Source organism: Chrysemys picta, chromosome 15 (genome assembly GCF_011386835.1).
Source record: "Chrysemys picta bellii isolate R12L10 chromosome 15, ASM1138683v2, whole genome shotgun sequence".
NCBI lineage: Eukaryota > Metazoa > Chordata > Testudines > Emydidae > Chrysemys > Chrysemys picta.
The window spans coordinates 16,621,963-16,639,158 of NC_088805.1; the positions used below are offsets into that span (position 1 = coordinate 16,621,963).

At 36.5% G+C, this 17,196-nt stretch overlaps 1 protein-coding gene across 3 annotated transcripts in view; it reads left to right on the forward strand.

The window, feature by feature from the left end:
* Nucleotides 1-14,226, forward strand: part of MAPK1 (mitogen-activated protein kinase 1) — a 46,610-nt gene extending 32,384 nt beyond the window's left edge. The window contains exons 7-10 of one of the 3 annotated variants that reach the window (XR_006172477.2): nt 4,637-4,746; nt 6,239-6,366; nt 10,027-10,084; nt 12,603-14,226. Coding sequence is in view for 2 of the 3 variants with exons in the window: in XM_065568449.1 (XP_065424521.1) it covers nt 4,637-4,746; nt 10,027-10,191 (275 nt within the window). In the remaining variant the exon portion in view is untranslated. Of the gene's footprint in view, nt 1-4,636; nt 4,747-6,238; nt 6,367-10,026 lie in introns of all 3 variants that reach the window. The other 2 variants (XM_005281100.4, XM_065568449.1) reach the window with 2 other exon arrangements.
* The last annotated feature ends 2,970 nt before the right edge of the window (nt 14,227-17,196 follow it).

Genomic DNA, 17,196 nt, shown 5'->3' on the forward strand with positions numbered 1-17,196 from the left:
TTGGCATACAGATTGCTTAAACTGCTTTAAAAAAATCTCATTTTAAAATTATAGATAAGCATGACACTTAGTTTTTTTTATCAACTTTTACCTCCTTTTTAATCCTGGATTAGCAGCATCTATGCTGGCCCCTCTATTTACATCAGTCTGGGAAAGGGAAAAAGTGCCAGATGAGTGGACCAATGAGGTTATAGTGAAGATACCAAATAAAGGAACTTTCAGTGATTGTAACAACTGGTGTGGTATAACACTTTTATCTGTGCCAAGCAAAGTATTGTGTAAGATCATAGTCCAGTGTATATCAGAGGCAGTTGATAGCATTCTCAGAAAAGAGCAAGCTGGTTTTCGGAAAGGGCATGGATGCACAGACCAGATATTCACTCTACGAAACATAATAGAACAGAGCTTAGAATGGCAACGTCAACTCTACATAAATTTCATAGACTTTGAGAAGACTTTGATAGCATTCACAGGACCAGCCTATGGCACATTCTGCGGGCATATGGAATTCCTTTCCATGTAATCAACATAATCAAAAGCTTCTATTTCAACTTTACATGCATTGTTGATCACAGTGAGCTCAGTTTTGAAGTCAAAACAGGAGTAGGTCAGGGGTGTGTCATGTCTGCAGTCCTCTTCAACATTGCCATCAACTGGGTAATGTGGCGTATAACAGAAGACATGCCTAGAGGCATTAAATGGACACTCTTCTCCTTCCTTGAAGACCTGGACTTCGCAAATGATGTCGCTCTCCTATCACATACCCAACACCATATACAAGAAAAAACTTGACACAACATATTCAGCCAGCAAATTGGACTGAAAATCAACCACAATAAGACAGATATCATGACCTTAACCTCACCATCACCAGTACGGATAGAGGATTATGTTCTCACCAATGTAGAAACATTCACATACTTGGGCAGCACCATCAGCCAGGACGGTGGAACAAAATTAATAAAGCCAGGAACACCTTCAGGAGCTTAAATACAGTCTGGAAATCATCAAAATACAACACCAAAACCAAACTCAAGATTTATCAGACCTGCGTACTTTCAACACTACTTTATAGTGTAGAATACTGGGGAATGAGAAAGTATGACCTGTCCAAACTGTCTTCATTCCATACAACCTGCCTCAGAAAAATCCTCCCTATCTTTTGGCCCAGAACAATATCAAATCAAGATCTATTGACACAGTGCAGCCAAGAGGATCTGAGCACCATCATTCCCAGGAGGCATTGGAGATGGATAGGTCATGTGCTTCGGATGGAAACTGATTCCATCACCTGAGTAGCAATAAGATGGACACCTGAAGACAAGCGAAAACAAGGCCACCTGAAAACAACATGGGGAAGAGCTGTGGAAGCCGAGCTGAAAAACCTGGGGCACAGCTGGGGAACCATTGAAAGATTTGCCAGAAACAGACAGGAGTGGAGGAGCTTCGTCACTGCCCTAAATGCCAGAGGCGTAATAGGAACATGATGATGATGATGCCCTTTTTAAACTCATTGGCTGTAGCAGTCCATATTTCTCAAAATTGGTTTCAATGAATTTGACTTCAATATATAAAATGGAAATCCCAATTTTCCATCATCGAGGAGTTAATATGTTAAAAATTGTTAGTTGTCTTAAGTGTTGGAATTGAATTTGAACCCAGAGACCCCAGTTCAATTTTGAACTTACTGGAGGTCACAAATGAAAAGTAATCTCATCTCTGTTCCTGTTGGATGTTTTTGTATATCACAAAATCATTGTACAGTTTGATAAGATTGGCAGATTTTGTCTGACCTAGAACTGCTTAGTTACCAAAGTGATAGGCATCTTAAAAATACCTCAAATATTGTTTTGTGTTTCAAGATAGAGATGCATTGACAGAATGAAGTTTTCTTCTTAGAGTACTTGCTCATGTCCATTCCATATTAGGTGTGTGTGCTCGCCACATGCACCGATGCCGGAAGTTTTTCCCTCAGCATCCGTTGGTGTTTCTTCACTTGAAAAAAACACATTGGTTCATTTTGACCTTTAGGATCCATCTTAAGAGCATCTGGAAAAAGGAATAGCTGCTTCACTGCCAGTACACTCCTCTTCAGACTGGCCATCAGAGCAGCAGATTATGCAGTTTCCACTCCCAAATCTCAGTGAAGGAAACTGTAACAATGGGTGCTAACCTTGCACACAGTTCAAGAGATGTGAAGCCATCACAAGAACAGTAGAATTAGAAACAGGATGGAGCTACTGGCAGCAAGGCTGTATCATGATTTCAGGCATACCTGACAACTTCAGGTATACAAGTAAACAGACAAGAAGAAGTAGTCAGTTTCTAATGCAGGAAGCAGAAGAAACACTGTGTCCTAAAAGGCAGATTAAACTACAGAGCAGATTAGTAGAGCAGGTAATCCACAAATCAAGGGGACTAGGACCTGAATGAGACCTTACAAAGGATAATATCCATTCTAGAGGACCCCAATTTATACTCATTTTGCATCATCCCAAAACAGCAAAGCAAATAAATATTTACTTTAAATGAGGGAACACAGGCTCGGGCAGATCTTGGCATAGCAACTGCTATCCAAGTCTCCACCAGTTTAAGAAGTCTTAAAATGAAGATATGTTACACTCATCCGACAATGACCAGGCAGAGTAGGTTCTGCTCCAAAAAAAGTGTTTAATGGTAAACAACTTGATAGTTGTATTTACCACTGCTGAGACCAATTTGCCATCCAGACTCATTCTACATAAGTTTAGCAGTCCAACTACTTTAAAGGTAATATTGGAAAGTCAAGGATTTTTGTTTAGGCAGATAACTGACATGGTTCTAAAATTTGGAGGGCAAAGTAGGAAATCATCAGTTGCATCCTTGTGGATGTAGCTTAGATTCAGCATAAGTTCACAGAGTGCAGAATGAATCTCCGAACCCTCCAGACCACAGATTTAAATTTCTGTGGGATAGTGTCAGCAGACTGGAAACTGAGTTACTGTGGGTTATGGTTAACAGCTCTGAATACAATAATCAGATGGTACAGGAAAGAGCGTTTTCCAGGCATCTGTGTAGGGCTAGGATCCTAAAATGGAACACAGCGCAATAGCTAGTTGAGGTTGTGTCCATTTTAGAATTTAAGTCTGGGTTTACAAAGTACGCGCTAATCCCCTATTTTAACTATAAAGGTGGATTCTAGCTCCCCTAACTTTTGCCAGAAGGGTGTCTGAGTTAAATATTCTTAGTAGTGGATCAGGTATATTTCACAAGGACAATTATGCACAAAGGAACTCTATAAATGTTCTAGCCCAGTGTCCTAGTACAGGTCAGGTGTCTATACGTTGGTCCTGTTAATCACATCCTCCAAAATTTTGGTAACCCGGTGTAGTATGGGCAATTGAACTTCAGTCTATCCAATTCACTCAGTGTAAAGAAAAGAAAGTAGCTAATGACAAAGTGACCAGTTGAACTACAAACTGTATGTATATGAGAGACATTCAATCAACAGGGAACTATCCTTCTCTAGAGCTCAAAGCATTCTTCATAAGATTGCTGACATGCACTAATTATGGAAATAAGCAAAACTGCTACATATTTCAATCCATATGTTTACCAAATATTAAGCTTGCCTTATCTGACTCATTTGGTAAAAGCCCTAAAATGAGTTTTGTAGAAAGAGTACTTGATTCTTTCCCTCCCTATTGTGGAATCCTGCTAGTTACATCCCACATATACATAATTGCCAGAGCAATTATGAGAAAAATTTGGTCATTACATGTACATTTTTCATTGAACCAATGTTAGTCAATTCCTGGTTCACCCTCAGATCAGGACTCAGAACCATAGTTTTGAGAAGAGAACTGGTTAAGTGGAAAGCACGCTGGGTCTGTGTTACCAAAGGACTAGTATTTAGATTATTAACCAGTTTTTATAGTTTCACCGGCTATTTAAATTAGTCTGAAATACAGTTGGTAGGAATTTCTAATGTTGCCTGCCATATAATTCAGTTCTAATTGCCTTAACATTCCTTCAGGGATAGGACCCACTCGCATACAGAATTCAGATATACTTTTTTACAGAAGAAATTTATAGTTAAAACCCAGGTTTTTTTATCCCTTTGTTTTGCATGTCCCCCACAGTGGTTGTTCTGTGTTCGTTGACTTTGCACTCACTTTGAGTGGTACAGAATGTGCTAGGTTTGTAAAGTCCATAAAACCGTTGATCTACGCTTCTAAGACATTGGTGGGCGGAGAGGGTAAGACTTCAAGAATTCAGTGCTGAATAAAGTTGACTTCCTGAATCCCTAGAGACGCATTCCTTATTCTAGTACTGGCCTGTGGTATTATGAATATTGCAAACCTAATGTATTCTGAGACCTCTCAATATGAACAGGAAATCAATGATCAGAGAATAGGAACTTGAGGATATGGAATGGGTAATAAAATAAAAATTTTGGCATTCCTGTTAACTACATTTGGCTAGTCTTCTGCTCCTATTATGGGTAAGCTGAAACATCTTCACACTACAATTAGCATTTAAAACAAAGGGCAATATTTGTGTTAGACCTCAAATACCAGTGATTGTATTATTTTTAATATAATAGAACTTGCAGCATATGTTGACTTTTTGTTTAAAAAATTATTTCTCCTCTTAGCACTTGATTTGTTGGATAAAATGTTGACCTTTAATCCTCACAAGAGAATTGAAGTGGAGCAAGCTTTGGCCCATCCATACCTGGAGCAGTATTATGATCCAAGTGATGAGGTAAAGATTTTTTTAACATAAATATTGTAGATGATTGTACAAGAAATCAGAGAAGCCCTTTTAAGGATACAGTTTGTATAGTTGGATCTTGAAAAATTGCCAATAGTTAAATTATATAAATCAGTTCTATATTAAAAATTGTTATATTTGTGTGTGTACACTGTATCTACAAAAATCACAATGCTTATACCAGGAAATATTTGAATTGCAGTTCCCTTTGGGACTTTAGAACAACCATATTTGGTTGCAGATAAATGGCGAGTAATGTAGTTAAGCTAAAATTTTACAATGTGGGTACTTTTAAATTGAGTAGTTGTTTAGGGATTTTAGTATGGATTTAGTAGATTAATTCTGGGAACCAAAATTTGAAAGTTTGTCAGAAATCTTTAAATACTATGTGAGTCTGGTCACACTTAGGCATGACTTTATTAAACAATGGAAAAACACTGTCTGACGAATCAAACCCTAAACTTAAAATTATATTGGGCTTGTGTTAAAGTATAGTTACAGAAACAGAGCCATAAATGACACTTAACTAAATCCCTTGCTATTTCATTGTTTAGTTGAGTACTTGCAAATTGAGTTTAAAGTTTCCCCTTCAAGGTAGTGTCTGTATTTCTTTCTATCAAAACAAAACAAAAAATTTAAAAGCAACAAAAGGACTGTTAGATTTTTGTTGTTTTTCACTCATTTTACTATGAAAGTCTTATTGGATGGTGCCTTGGTAGTGAGCACATTTCATAGTGTTTGTAGTATATTTGCAGGTTTAATCTTGCTATAATGAAAGCAAATTTGCTTGCATTTAGAGAAATGTTTTACTAACTTTTCATTATGGAAGATCTACTTAACTTCAATCCTAATTTAGAATTTATATTTAATGCTTGGGAAAAGTTGGATTAACTCTCTCATTTCTGCTATGACTTTCCCACTTTCATTTATTTTAGATTTTTTTCAGTTGTGTTGTCACATTCTCTAGATGTAATATGAAAAACATATTGGGTAGACAATAGGAAAAAAGACCTAAGACCCCTACTATGAACTATTATCCCATAATGAACTACCATGCCTCCAAGGCGTGGGGGTGGGAAACAAGGTAACTGAGATTTGCCTTAGACTTTCCAGAAAAAACTCTACCTTGGCATAAGATCTTGCCAGTGAAATTTCAGAAAGATTAGTTTAGTTTTGGTGATGTAGGGGAGAGTGGAAGTCAAAATTAGGTTTATAATGGAAGATTAATTGTCTCTGTAATTTGGCTTCAGGTAGCTACTCAGCTACAAGCTTTCACTTACTCAGATATTTCAATGTGGTTTAAGTTTTGAATATCTGTTCACTAAGAAATTTATTTAAATCTTGGTAGAATCTGATATAAAAAATTAATCATGAGACACTTGTGCTACCAACTTCAGACTATTTGCTGTCTTAACATTTTCTTGACAATTCTTTGTTTTTAAAAAAATACTAATGTCTGTTTTTTGCTTTTTTTGCTTTAAAGCCTGTAGCTGAAGCACCCTTCAAGTTTGACATGGAATTGGATGACTTGCCGAAGGAAAAACTGAAAGAACTAATTTTTGAGGAAACTGCTAGATTCCAGCCAGGATATCGATCTTAAATTGTGCATAGGTACATAATGAACCATGTAAAAGAGATAGAGGAATGATAGAACTCCATGTAGTTATTAACGCAAAACTCATAGCTTGTCATTTCATTACTATTGTAAAGCAACCCCTTAACATCATCTAGTCATTGCTTTTAGAGTACTGATTTGACCTCAGCCATACTGTTTTAAAGAAATGGGTTTAATTTTCTCTGCAATGTTAAAATGCCTACTGGGAATTCAAGCAATTTCTGACATGCTTTTTATTTAATTTGTAGATTACATTAGAAGAGTGAAATTGAAATGGTGCTTGCTTTAACAAAAGCTGTGGCAACACTGATATTCAAATGTTATTCAAAAGATCTCTTAAAACATATCAGTGTAAACTTAAAATATTTCAAAATCTTGTTCTAGGTTGTTTCTATTTTAAAATAAACATATTACAACAATGGAAACATGAAATAACATAGAGGCGAAATATTGACCTAAACACAACAAGAATGTTTTATTGATAGTCATCCCAGTTTGTTTGAAAATACCTCCAAAATATTTGAGTATGTAATTCACAAAGGCATCTAAAAGATTTCATATTTTCATTTTGATTAAATTAAGACGGTATAAATCATTAAGATTAAAGTCCAAAGTACTTTTGTGCTGATTGCTATTCACTCTCTCCATTGGCAATTTTTAATAACACATTAACCCCCGCAAAAACAAACACAACTGAAATTTGCAGGAACAATCCACCTCATGTATAACTTGCTTATAAAGTCTTGCCCACTCTCCTTTATCTACATCTTTCCTCGCCTGGACTTATTTTGTAATGATCCTCCTTTTTTTTTTTTAAATAGGTTTAAAGTATATTAATGTAAAACTTTCTTTTGATACTCTGAAATTTACAAGTCTCAACTTCCTGCAGAATTATTCAGATTTACTCAGAGAATCCTTGACTAAAACTTTTCTGTGATGCTGATAATTTAAAGTACTTTTAAATAGGCCATTGAATGAAGATTTGGATTGTTTCATGGAAGTGGAAATGAAACAAACTTTTACCTCTGGATCAAACATGAATACAGCTCAAACTGTCTGTTCTGTGCTCCTATGTAAAATTGAGTATATTGATCTGAATCCAGTTCAACAGCTGTCCACCACAACTGGCATCCTTGTTGGTAGCCTCAAAAGAAAGGCCAAGGATTTATTGAGCCTGAGCATTATCCTTATCCATAGAGGGAGTTCCTGCTGGTCAGGATTCAGGCAATGTGTCAGGGAAGCGTGTGGACTGTTGGCCTCCCTGCCACAACCAGTGCTTTACCTGCACTGAAAATAGGATTTCAGTTTCCAGCATGGTTGATCCAGATCATTTTCATGAACACTGACACTGTGTGTGTGTGTGTGTGTGTGTGTGTGTGTGTGTGTGTGTGAATTTAGTGACGAAACTTGTGGAAATGTCGACTGTTATACTCCAAACCAACCTAACTTCCACCACGGTCACTAGCTTGAATAGGCAATTATTTGTGTACAAATGTACAACAGAATTTATTTTGAAATTTGTTCTTTTAATGGCTTCTAGTTTTTGTTTACTATATTAACATAGCTAGCATTTATACCTTTAAAATGGTTAAAATAGCCTTATTTAAACCTAGATTTGTGTGTCTTCAGATTAACTTATCCTCAATGGGTTGCAGCTCTTATGAAAAGTCAGGCTTCACCACCAATAAAACTAAAGACTTGTGGCTCCAAGACCTTAATGATGCCAGTCTCCCTTCCACATTCCACAACGTTAGTTCTTCCTGAGAGGTAGTCACAATACAGGTCCCTGCTTCTATGGAAAAAGTTTAATTAAAACGTCTTCATAGGAAAAATTTAAGAAAAATATTATTGAGCTTTACTGCAGCCTAATACTGCTGGGCCATTCTGTTTATATGGGCAGAAGAGTCAGGCCAACTAATTAGGCTGTCACTGAGAAGCGTACTGAAATAGAGCCTCTTTCAGAGTGTTGTACAGAGGAGAGAGTGCTTTAGTGGTAAATTGGGTAATCTAAACATTGAACCATTGATGCTATGAAAAGTAACTCGGAGGAATGTAGTCTCTTGTTCAACCAGTGTCCTGAAACTTCAGATAATGAGAGTTGTCTTTGCTTCCAGGAAATAGCAAGTAGCAAAAACAGCCCTTGTGTAATTCCTATGATAGGAATTGATTTCTATCAGCAAGTTGGGGGAAGGAAGAACAGTGGGGGTTTGGTCACCAAGAGTGCCCACTGTTGGGAGGAATGCAACTTGATACTTCCGTGGACCAGAAGCACCTATTGGTGCTGAGGACTTGTCACTTAGGTGATTCTCCTTCTCTACTAAGACTTGTCTTCACTAAAAAATGTTACTGTTTGAATAGCGTTGTGAAGAATGGAGTTGGCTGACATGATAATGAACATCAGCTAGTTTAGTAATATAATCACAATAAGCTTATATAGTGCTGACTGATCACTCAGACCAGTCAGTCATGATCAGCATTGTCAGCAGGTCCAACTCTTCACCATTCTTTTAACGCAAGTTTCTAGTGAAGCTCACCCCCTAGCAGTTGGTTTAAACTTTACGATGATACTCCATTCCCTTGGATGTCTCTTTCCTGTCTTCTCTGCTCTGTCAACCAGATGGATTTCTCCCATTTTTAGAGTTTTTACATCCAACCTTAGCACTAAACTACATATTTTGCAGCAAGTATCTGTGGCAGTGGCAATGAGAGAGGCATCTTTCCCTTACAGTTGTTTCTGTGCATCTGTTGCCAAGTGGTAAGGATGATTCAGAAAGACAAATCCAGTCCCATTGCTGTAATGTATGTGGTCTTGATGAATCTAAATTTCTGTCAAGCCTACAGTACTTTCAGAGATTCAAAATCTACTGTCTTGAGCCTGGTCTCTGGCATTGACAGCCTATATAAAAGTAGCTGATATTCTTCAGTCCACAAAAGAATGTACATAGTTAGTTACCTGAAAAAAGCTTCTTCCTGGGTAGTAGTCATTGTCAACTGTTTTCTCTACTATACATACTAGACTTCCTTGAGGAAGATTTACTCAGGTGACTGTCCTGCAAATGTTAGGACATGCCACCAAGGCAATGGCTTGTTGAAAGAACTCCTCAGAACTATAGTTTCCCCATATTTGCCTTTTAACTGAGTACTGCAAGCTGGATAGCTTTGCCTCCAGTTAGGTGATACATTTTAAGAATGTTGGTTCCTGTTGAACTTCCTCCCTGTTCTGTTTTTAGTACTGATAGTAAGATTCCATCAGTTTGGATTGGTGGATCTGAGGGTACGGAAATATGATTCTCTTAATCTTTCATTATTCGTAAATATTTTTGCATGTCAGTTACAGCAATCTAGAACATCCTCCTGGTAGTTTAGTATGTTTCCTGTGGGTAATCAATTAATATTAGGAGTTCTGAAAATTTTCTCTTTTAGACAGTTTGTCTGAATACCAGGAAATCTTCTATAGAACACGGCCAAAAATGGGTGGGATTTGAAAATCTTACGACTATATTGGTACTGCTGCCTTTGACTTTTGTGATTAGCTGCAACTTATCAGTCCGAATTCATGTATGTGAGATACAGAAACACTGATAATTTTTCTTATCTTTAAATTACAATTTCCTGTTCAGATCTCCTTCATTAAAACATGTTTTGTTTTTTTGTAGGACAAGGACTTAAAGGACTGGGCATGCTCAAACGTTGCTGTTCCTCTTCCCAGTTCTTGTATCCTTGGTCATATCTTATGGCCTATCTCAGCTTATCCACTAACTCCTTTGAGCCATTCAGGAGGGCAGTTACTGGTAGTTTTGGCTTTTTATGCTTTCAATTAATTCTTTAAGTCTGAAGAATTGTTATTGACAGTCCTATCCGTAATGCCCATTGTTGACCTGTTGCAGTACTGTACTATAAGTGCACCCACTGCTGACCATACTTTAACTGCTTGCTTTCTGGTTTGAAAGATGCAGTAGTTCCTTTCACTCCTGTATCATTAACCAAGCAGATAACTCATTAACCCATAGAAGTTTGCACCATGAACTGTGTTTTTCTGATTTTACTGAAGTCACTGGCATTTTTTAGGGAAAGCTACTATTCAGGGCACTTTAAGTCAGTGACATCCCGATTTTTTTGCACTTCGCCTTTATACAGTAACCGTTTACTCACAATGGGAACTCATTCGTATATACGCCATTACAGATTACAGCATAGGCCACATTTGCATTAATCTTGCTTATGCACTTGTTTAGGTTTCTTATTCTGTACATAAAAAATTCTACAAAGCATATTAGTGAATATCTAGGAATCCAACTTAGTTAACAGAATTCATCTACCCATCTAGAACATTTTTTCCTATGTAGTGAAAAAAATCCTACATTTCCTCTGCCTTTTCTAAAAAGATAGTGGATACTTGTACCATTCTGGAGGTATAGTACTTCCAAAGTTCATGCTATATGTAGTGTTTACGAGATTTATGCAAAAAGAATGAAAGTGGCAGCTCACTAATATATTTATTCACTGTGTGTTGAAAGATTAATAAAGAACACAATGGCATATTTACCTAATTATGAATGTTTTCCTTAGTAGAAGGCATCCATATGCATTAGTAAGCAGAGAAACCAAAATGTGCTGTTACTAAACTCAGTCTACTTACTATATATACCAATGAAACACTTCATATGAGGGTGATTAGTTTATATAACATTTGAATTTAATGAATAACATTCAGGGTTCTTCCTGAGAGAAACACTGCATCTTTAAATGAGAAAGTTTGAATTTACTTTTGCTACTACTGCACGTCAGCATCTCAAGTTAATTTCTTGCAACCTACGTTATAATGATTTGTAATCAAGCCTCCGTGAGCTCGTGACGTGAAGTACTGTTCTCTTGTCAAGTACTATCAAACTTTTCTGATAATGCTGAGTTAGGACAGCCAAACAAAGCTAGCACTAAATCATGTTTAAAACTGTATACCTTTTAATGATATTTTCAAGTATTTGTTACTGAAATTGTATAATGTGGAGTTTCCTAGATGTTCTGTTCCAGTGCAGTGCCTCCTTTTCTTTCCCCACTGCTCTCTGTGGTGAGAAACTTGCCTTGTTTAAAATAATTACTGTGCCCTCGCATGACTGTTAAAGCTTTCTGTGCAAAGATGATTGTCTAAGTGCCACATGCCTATGATTGAAAAAAAATCTATTGTTACCTCTGAATTGTGTTCAGCTGAAATGCTATTCAACAAATAACTTAGGAAAACTAGTTTTATTTTTAGCTTTTCATTTCTCTGCTGTCTTTTCTCATTTTATTTTGGCAGCAGTGAAGAACGGATTGTATAAAGACTGCCTGCTAATATGAACAAAATGCACTTGTAATTCATGGAAATAAATTTAAATCTTATATCTTCACATTAATATTAAGAATTAGTTTTTGGTTTCCTTTTGGATAATGTGTTTGAATGGAAATCAGGTTCCGTTTGTTACTGTAGTGTGTATATAAGGATGCTTGCTGGTATGTTATCCCAGGCTTCCTCATAGCACTTCTCTGTCTGCTTTTCAAGATAATTTAGAAAGCCATTAACTTAGATTCTCAGTTTATAAGGGTGCTTACCAGATATAAAATTCTGAATTTTCATTTGTTGTAGGTGTTAGTCTGCCAAAACTAATTTTTAATAAACAAGGATTCCTCTTCAAAGGGCATTTTCTGCTAGAAAAATCCTGTGGTCCATGAATATCTTTGTTGCATACAATATATATTAAGAGCATTATCAGAACACTGCAAAGTTGATAATTTAATTGCTGGTATAGAGCCTATGCTAACAACTTTTCTACAATACTGCACTTGACTGTTGATACTAGTGTAAAAATCTCTTTTGACGTTTCTACGCATTATATCTTTACCAAAATACTTTCCTTGCTCGGTTTCTAAAAGCTAAACTATATCTAGGTGCCTGGACACTTGCATGATCATGGTCACTACAGGAGTTGATTTGGAAAAATATGGAAAGAAGACTGTTATTGAAACATTTAGTTTGTAACAACTCAACTTTAATTTATTAAGGAAGAGCTTTGGCAGCTTATTTCATGCACCCCTTTTCCCATTCATCTTTTAACCTTTTTCTTTTAAATATTAGATTTTTTAGTATTACGAATTTACTGTCAAGTTGCATCTCTAAAAAAGAGAAGCCATGGGTTTGATTTACTAACATCTGGTGCTTTGGCGCTTTCTTCCTTAGCTATTATTGCTGAATCAGATTGGCATGAAACCACTAACTGCTTTCATCAAAGTGTCATTGGATGATGTTGAGTTGAACTCATTGTCTCAACTGCAGAAGCATGATTTTGTCAGGTTGGAGAATATTTTAAAAGAAGGTGCCTATAATAACAACACTGTTTTGTGAATTATTTCATCATTTCATGCTTGATTTTCCTTGCCTATTCTGTGTATTTGTAGATTATATTTCTGGAAATTCCCATAGACTAGCAGAGAACCGAAAGGCATATTGTTATTGATGTGACACATATGATATGCCTATTAATAGTAAAGACATTTTTCGTATAAGGAATGTAAACGGAACTATCAAAAACATTCCAACCTTTATAGATAAAGAAATGCAAATACATAAACATGTAATACAAGGAAATTCTGTTTTGGTGGCTCTGGTGATAAGCTTTTTGAGCTCTGCTTTCATGACTTTGGCATCAAAATTCCTCATATCAATATTTTAGATCGTATATAAAATTTGGAGTGTGCAATCCACAATACAGGGTGAACAGTGTAATGCACTATTTGCTTTCAGGAGTTGGGTATGATTACATGGCCAAATGAAACCATAGATGAGTTAAGCATGGTTATCCTTAATGAACAAATGAGAGGAAAACCTGTTGTTGCTGCCACTGTAATGTGCTACAATATATTTATACCATGTCACACACAGTCTGCTGAATAACTATACCGTAGATCTAAACTTTTATTAATATAGTTGCTTATGTTAGTGCAGTTTATGTAGCCCCCTGATTATTGATAAACTTATTGATTGATTTTACAGCCAGTGATATGGTATAAATATATGTCCCTGCAGACATACAGATACGCACATGATTTAGGTCCCTTGCATAGTACTTTTATATTTGTACAGCAATGTCTTCAAGCAATCCCAAATTTTAGGGGAAATATTTTTGTAAATGCAGTGGCTTAAAAAAGGCACTGAACAATCCTTTTGCGTAAGTTTTGAACACATTGGTCTTTCAAATGGTTTAGTTGGTGATGATTGAAATACATCACACTAAGTGTACATTTAGTAAAATGAAGCATACAATGATACTTGTAGCATGTGCTGGATCAAAACTATGTGATGCATTGGAAGACATTTAAAAGTTGGAATATCTTTGTAAATCCAGAACAAATTTGTAAAGGTTCGAGGGGATTTACTTATATTGTTGCCTTTTCTTGTGTTGTATCAGTGTGTAGAACACTCTTTTTAAAAAAAAAAAAAAATACTCGAACTGCTTTGTATTTGCGTTGTACTGTTGGTGCCTTCTTAGTCATGTACCCCCAAAGTCCTGCATAGCTAACTTAGTTACAATGGTAGGTTTAAAAGACAAAACAAAGGAAAATTTTATAAAAATCATTTTCTGTATGTTCTTATTCATTATATTGTAACAATTAAACATTTATATTGTGACAGAGTTGTGATTTGGTTAATCTGTATAGAACAATTGTAAGTAGCAAAGGTTTATATTTTGTCTTGATTCTTTTGATGTTGTAAAGGTACATAATTTTTTTTCAAAATCAGTTAACTGAATGTTCTGTTTGTTTCTGGCATCTGACTCTTGTAAAAACAAATGCAAAGAAAATCATTAAATTGCGTTCCTGTATTACCAGTGTAGCATAGTATTGTGCATATATAGAATGACTGGAATTTCACTTTTTAATACTAATTGCAACCTTTTTACAAATCACCAATACATATTAGCTTATTACAATTTTATTTAAAAATTGACTTTATCAGTTTAACCTTTTAATTGGTGACTATAACCTACATTAATCAAAATATTCTTTAAAAATATACAGGAAACTGATGTTTGGGGTTTTTGGGTCCTCCCTCCCTTCTCCCCCTCTCCCCATACATAAGTACTGTATACCTGGTTGAAATGAGAACTTGTGGTCATCCAAAAGTTGATAGGATAAATTCCCCACCAGTAGGCAGACCTTTGTTTAATGTTTGCAGCAATAAGGTTAAAAAGGCATCAGGGGCTTTCAAGTAAATGCTGAATACGTTGTAGTGCAAATAAATTCCAATGTATGAGGATTCTTTAGTCCTTTTGATACTTGATATTAATACATGATTTACACTTGTATAAGAAACTCTGTTGAGGAATTCGTTGTTACATTCAACAACTAGCATTTTGGGGTGCTAGTTATTCAAACTAACTTTAGTTACAAGAAAAACAGATGCAAGTTACTTTTGCATCCCACGCTTTGGCTTCCTTGTGGAATTAGAGCCAGGCTTGTAATTCTGCTTGTGATCATGGACATGTTGCAAAGGAGTTGTAATTACATTCCTATTCCATTTGCCTTCGGATCTCTTATCTTTAGCCTTTTTTGGTTAACCTAATGCCTACTGCTTTATTTTTTAATCTTTCTTTGTTAACCATACTGTTTAACTTTATTAACATTAAAAAAATCAATGTTTTGCCTGTGTAAAAGGGAGTTGAGTCAGGGTTATGGTTTGAAATTGGTGAGGGCAGTGTGAACTTAGCTGCTTTTCGTCGACATAACTCTGTAGTGCAGACCTGACCTGCTGTAATGGCACAGTGTATTTTGTGATTACATAGCAAAAGAATCTGCATGGAAGCTGCTCCTGGATCCCAGCTTTCACTTGAACAGTTTCTTGTTTTTTAGTTTGTGCAAATAACTTAGAAAACATGAGTATAAATATGCAGTGGTGCCTGTCAGCAGAGAGCCTGAAACAAGACAATCTCCGTAAATAGTAGTTAGCAGAATTACCGTGCATTCTCCCTGTGCTGTTCCATGGAGCCAGGGAGCGAGAAGTAAAGTCCCATTTGCAGTCAGGCAATGGGAAGAATTAGAAGTGTAGGCTGGTGAAATAGGCAGTGTATTAATTAAATCAAATCTTAATGTATTGCTCTTTTCTGTATTAGCAAGATAATTAGATGGAAGACCCAAAGAAGTGTTTAAGATTCAGAGGTGCTGTATCTTTTCTGTAAATCTGATGTCTCTAATCAGCACTTCAGATGGTTGAAATATCTAGAAGGGATTTCCTTCAGGACTGTTCAGCTTGCACAAGTTTTACTCATCAGGCATGCAGTAAGTGATCTAACAAGCTCAGTTATCCTCTGAGGAAGCTTCATTGATTACTTTTTGATATTAGTAGGATCAGGGTCTTCAGTACAGTCGGATTCTGAACTGAAATCAAAGTATTTGAATTTGGTTATTTCCATTAAACCTCAAATTTTCTCTATGGTTGTCCTCTTTATTAAAAATAGTATTTTGAAGTCTTTAGACCATTGGATGGAGCATTCATTATCCTGATCCATACATACAGAATCTCTTCATTATATGAAAAGGATTATAGACACATCCTGACACACCCTAATGTGCAGACAAACCCCTCAATGGGAAAGTTTGATGCAAAGAGCCTCCCTGAATTCCAAGTAATTCAGATCCACAGGTCAGTATTGGCATACGTATTGACCCAATAAGTTCAGGTAGGACACTTGGATCCAAAATCCATCTCTGTTCTGATAGAGAAGCCAACTCAACAGATACAGGTGATGTTTTGTAGGAACATTATGGAATCTTCTAACATTTCTTGAATTCGGAGCAGTTCTTGTATTCAGCACTCCTATTCACTGGGGGATTCCCCACTGCTCTTGGGAACTTTAGCCTCTGAGGAACTAGTCTCTGGATCAGATTCTGAAAAGGCCTTCTACTTCAAATGCTCCCCTTCTAGGTATTTAAAATCTTTGAGTCGCCTGTGTGTAATGGACAACTATGTAAATGGTTACGGCTGCTCACTTCCTAACCACTTCCCTGCATTTTCAAGACCCATCTTATCCCCCTTGCTTTTCCCCCTTCCGTGTGAGGTACTGGTATGACAAGTCAATTTACATGCAGTCATTGTAGCTTTGCAAACAGTCCTTGTAGCTTCACATGCCAAGATGTGCATAATTAGTTCGTGGTCACAAGAAGGTTGTATTTCCTTTTGGGGAAGAGTGTTCTCCCCCACCCCAAATAAGGTGCCAGTAGCACCTAACAATCATAGTGACTGACATTACATGCATATCTTCATAGCTAAAGCTGTGCTAATAAAAATTAACATATTTATTGGGGCATTTTTACAGCTGCCACCTTACCTACCAAAGGCAGGACTTTTAGATCATTCCAGAACAGGGTGAGCTTTCCCACTGGCATCCATCCAGAGCAAGAACTTCAGTACTGTCAAGACAAAGGACAAATCTACTAATTAGGATTTGTGAACATGGTCTTTGATGTGTCACCTTGGACTAAAGAGGGGAGGATATTTAACTAGTCATCTGGAAAGCCTTAGCATCTTCAGAAGGAAAAGACCATGAAGACCATGTGTAAGAAACTTTTGCTTATGTTCTTCTCACTCAAGCTCTTTCAGATGAAAAAATTCTGAAGAGCTCTCAGCCACCTTTCTGGAGGGGGCTTCGGGTTGGGGCAGAACTCCCTTCCCCAAAAGGATTTGGCAGGAGGCTCTTTTACATTTCTCTTAATGTTGGAGCCAGATTGGGGGCATATTTTGGAAGGGTAGTCCTGTTTCTATTCAGTTAAACTCACCAGCTCTTCTTCAAAGGATT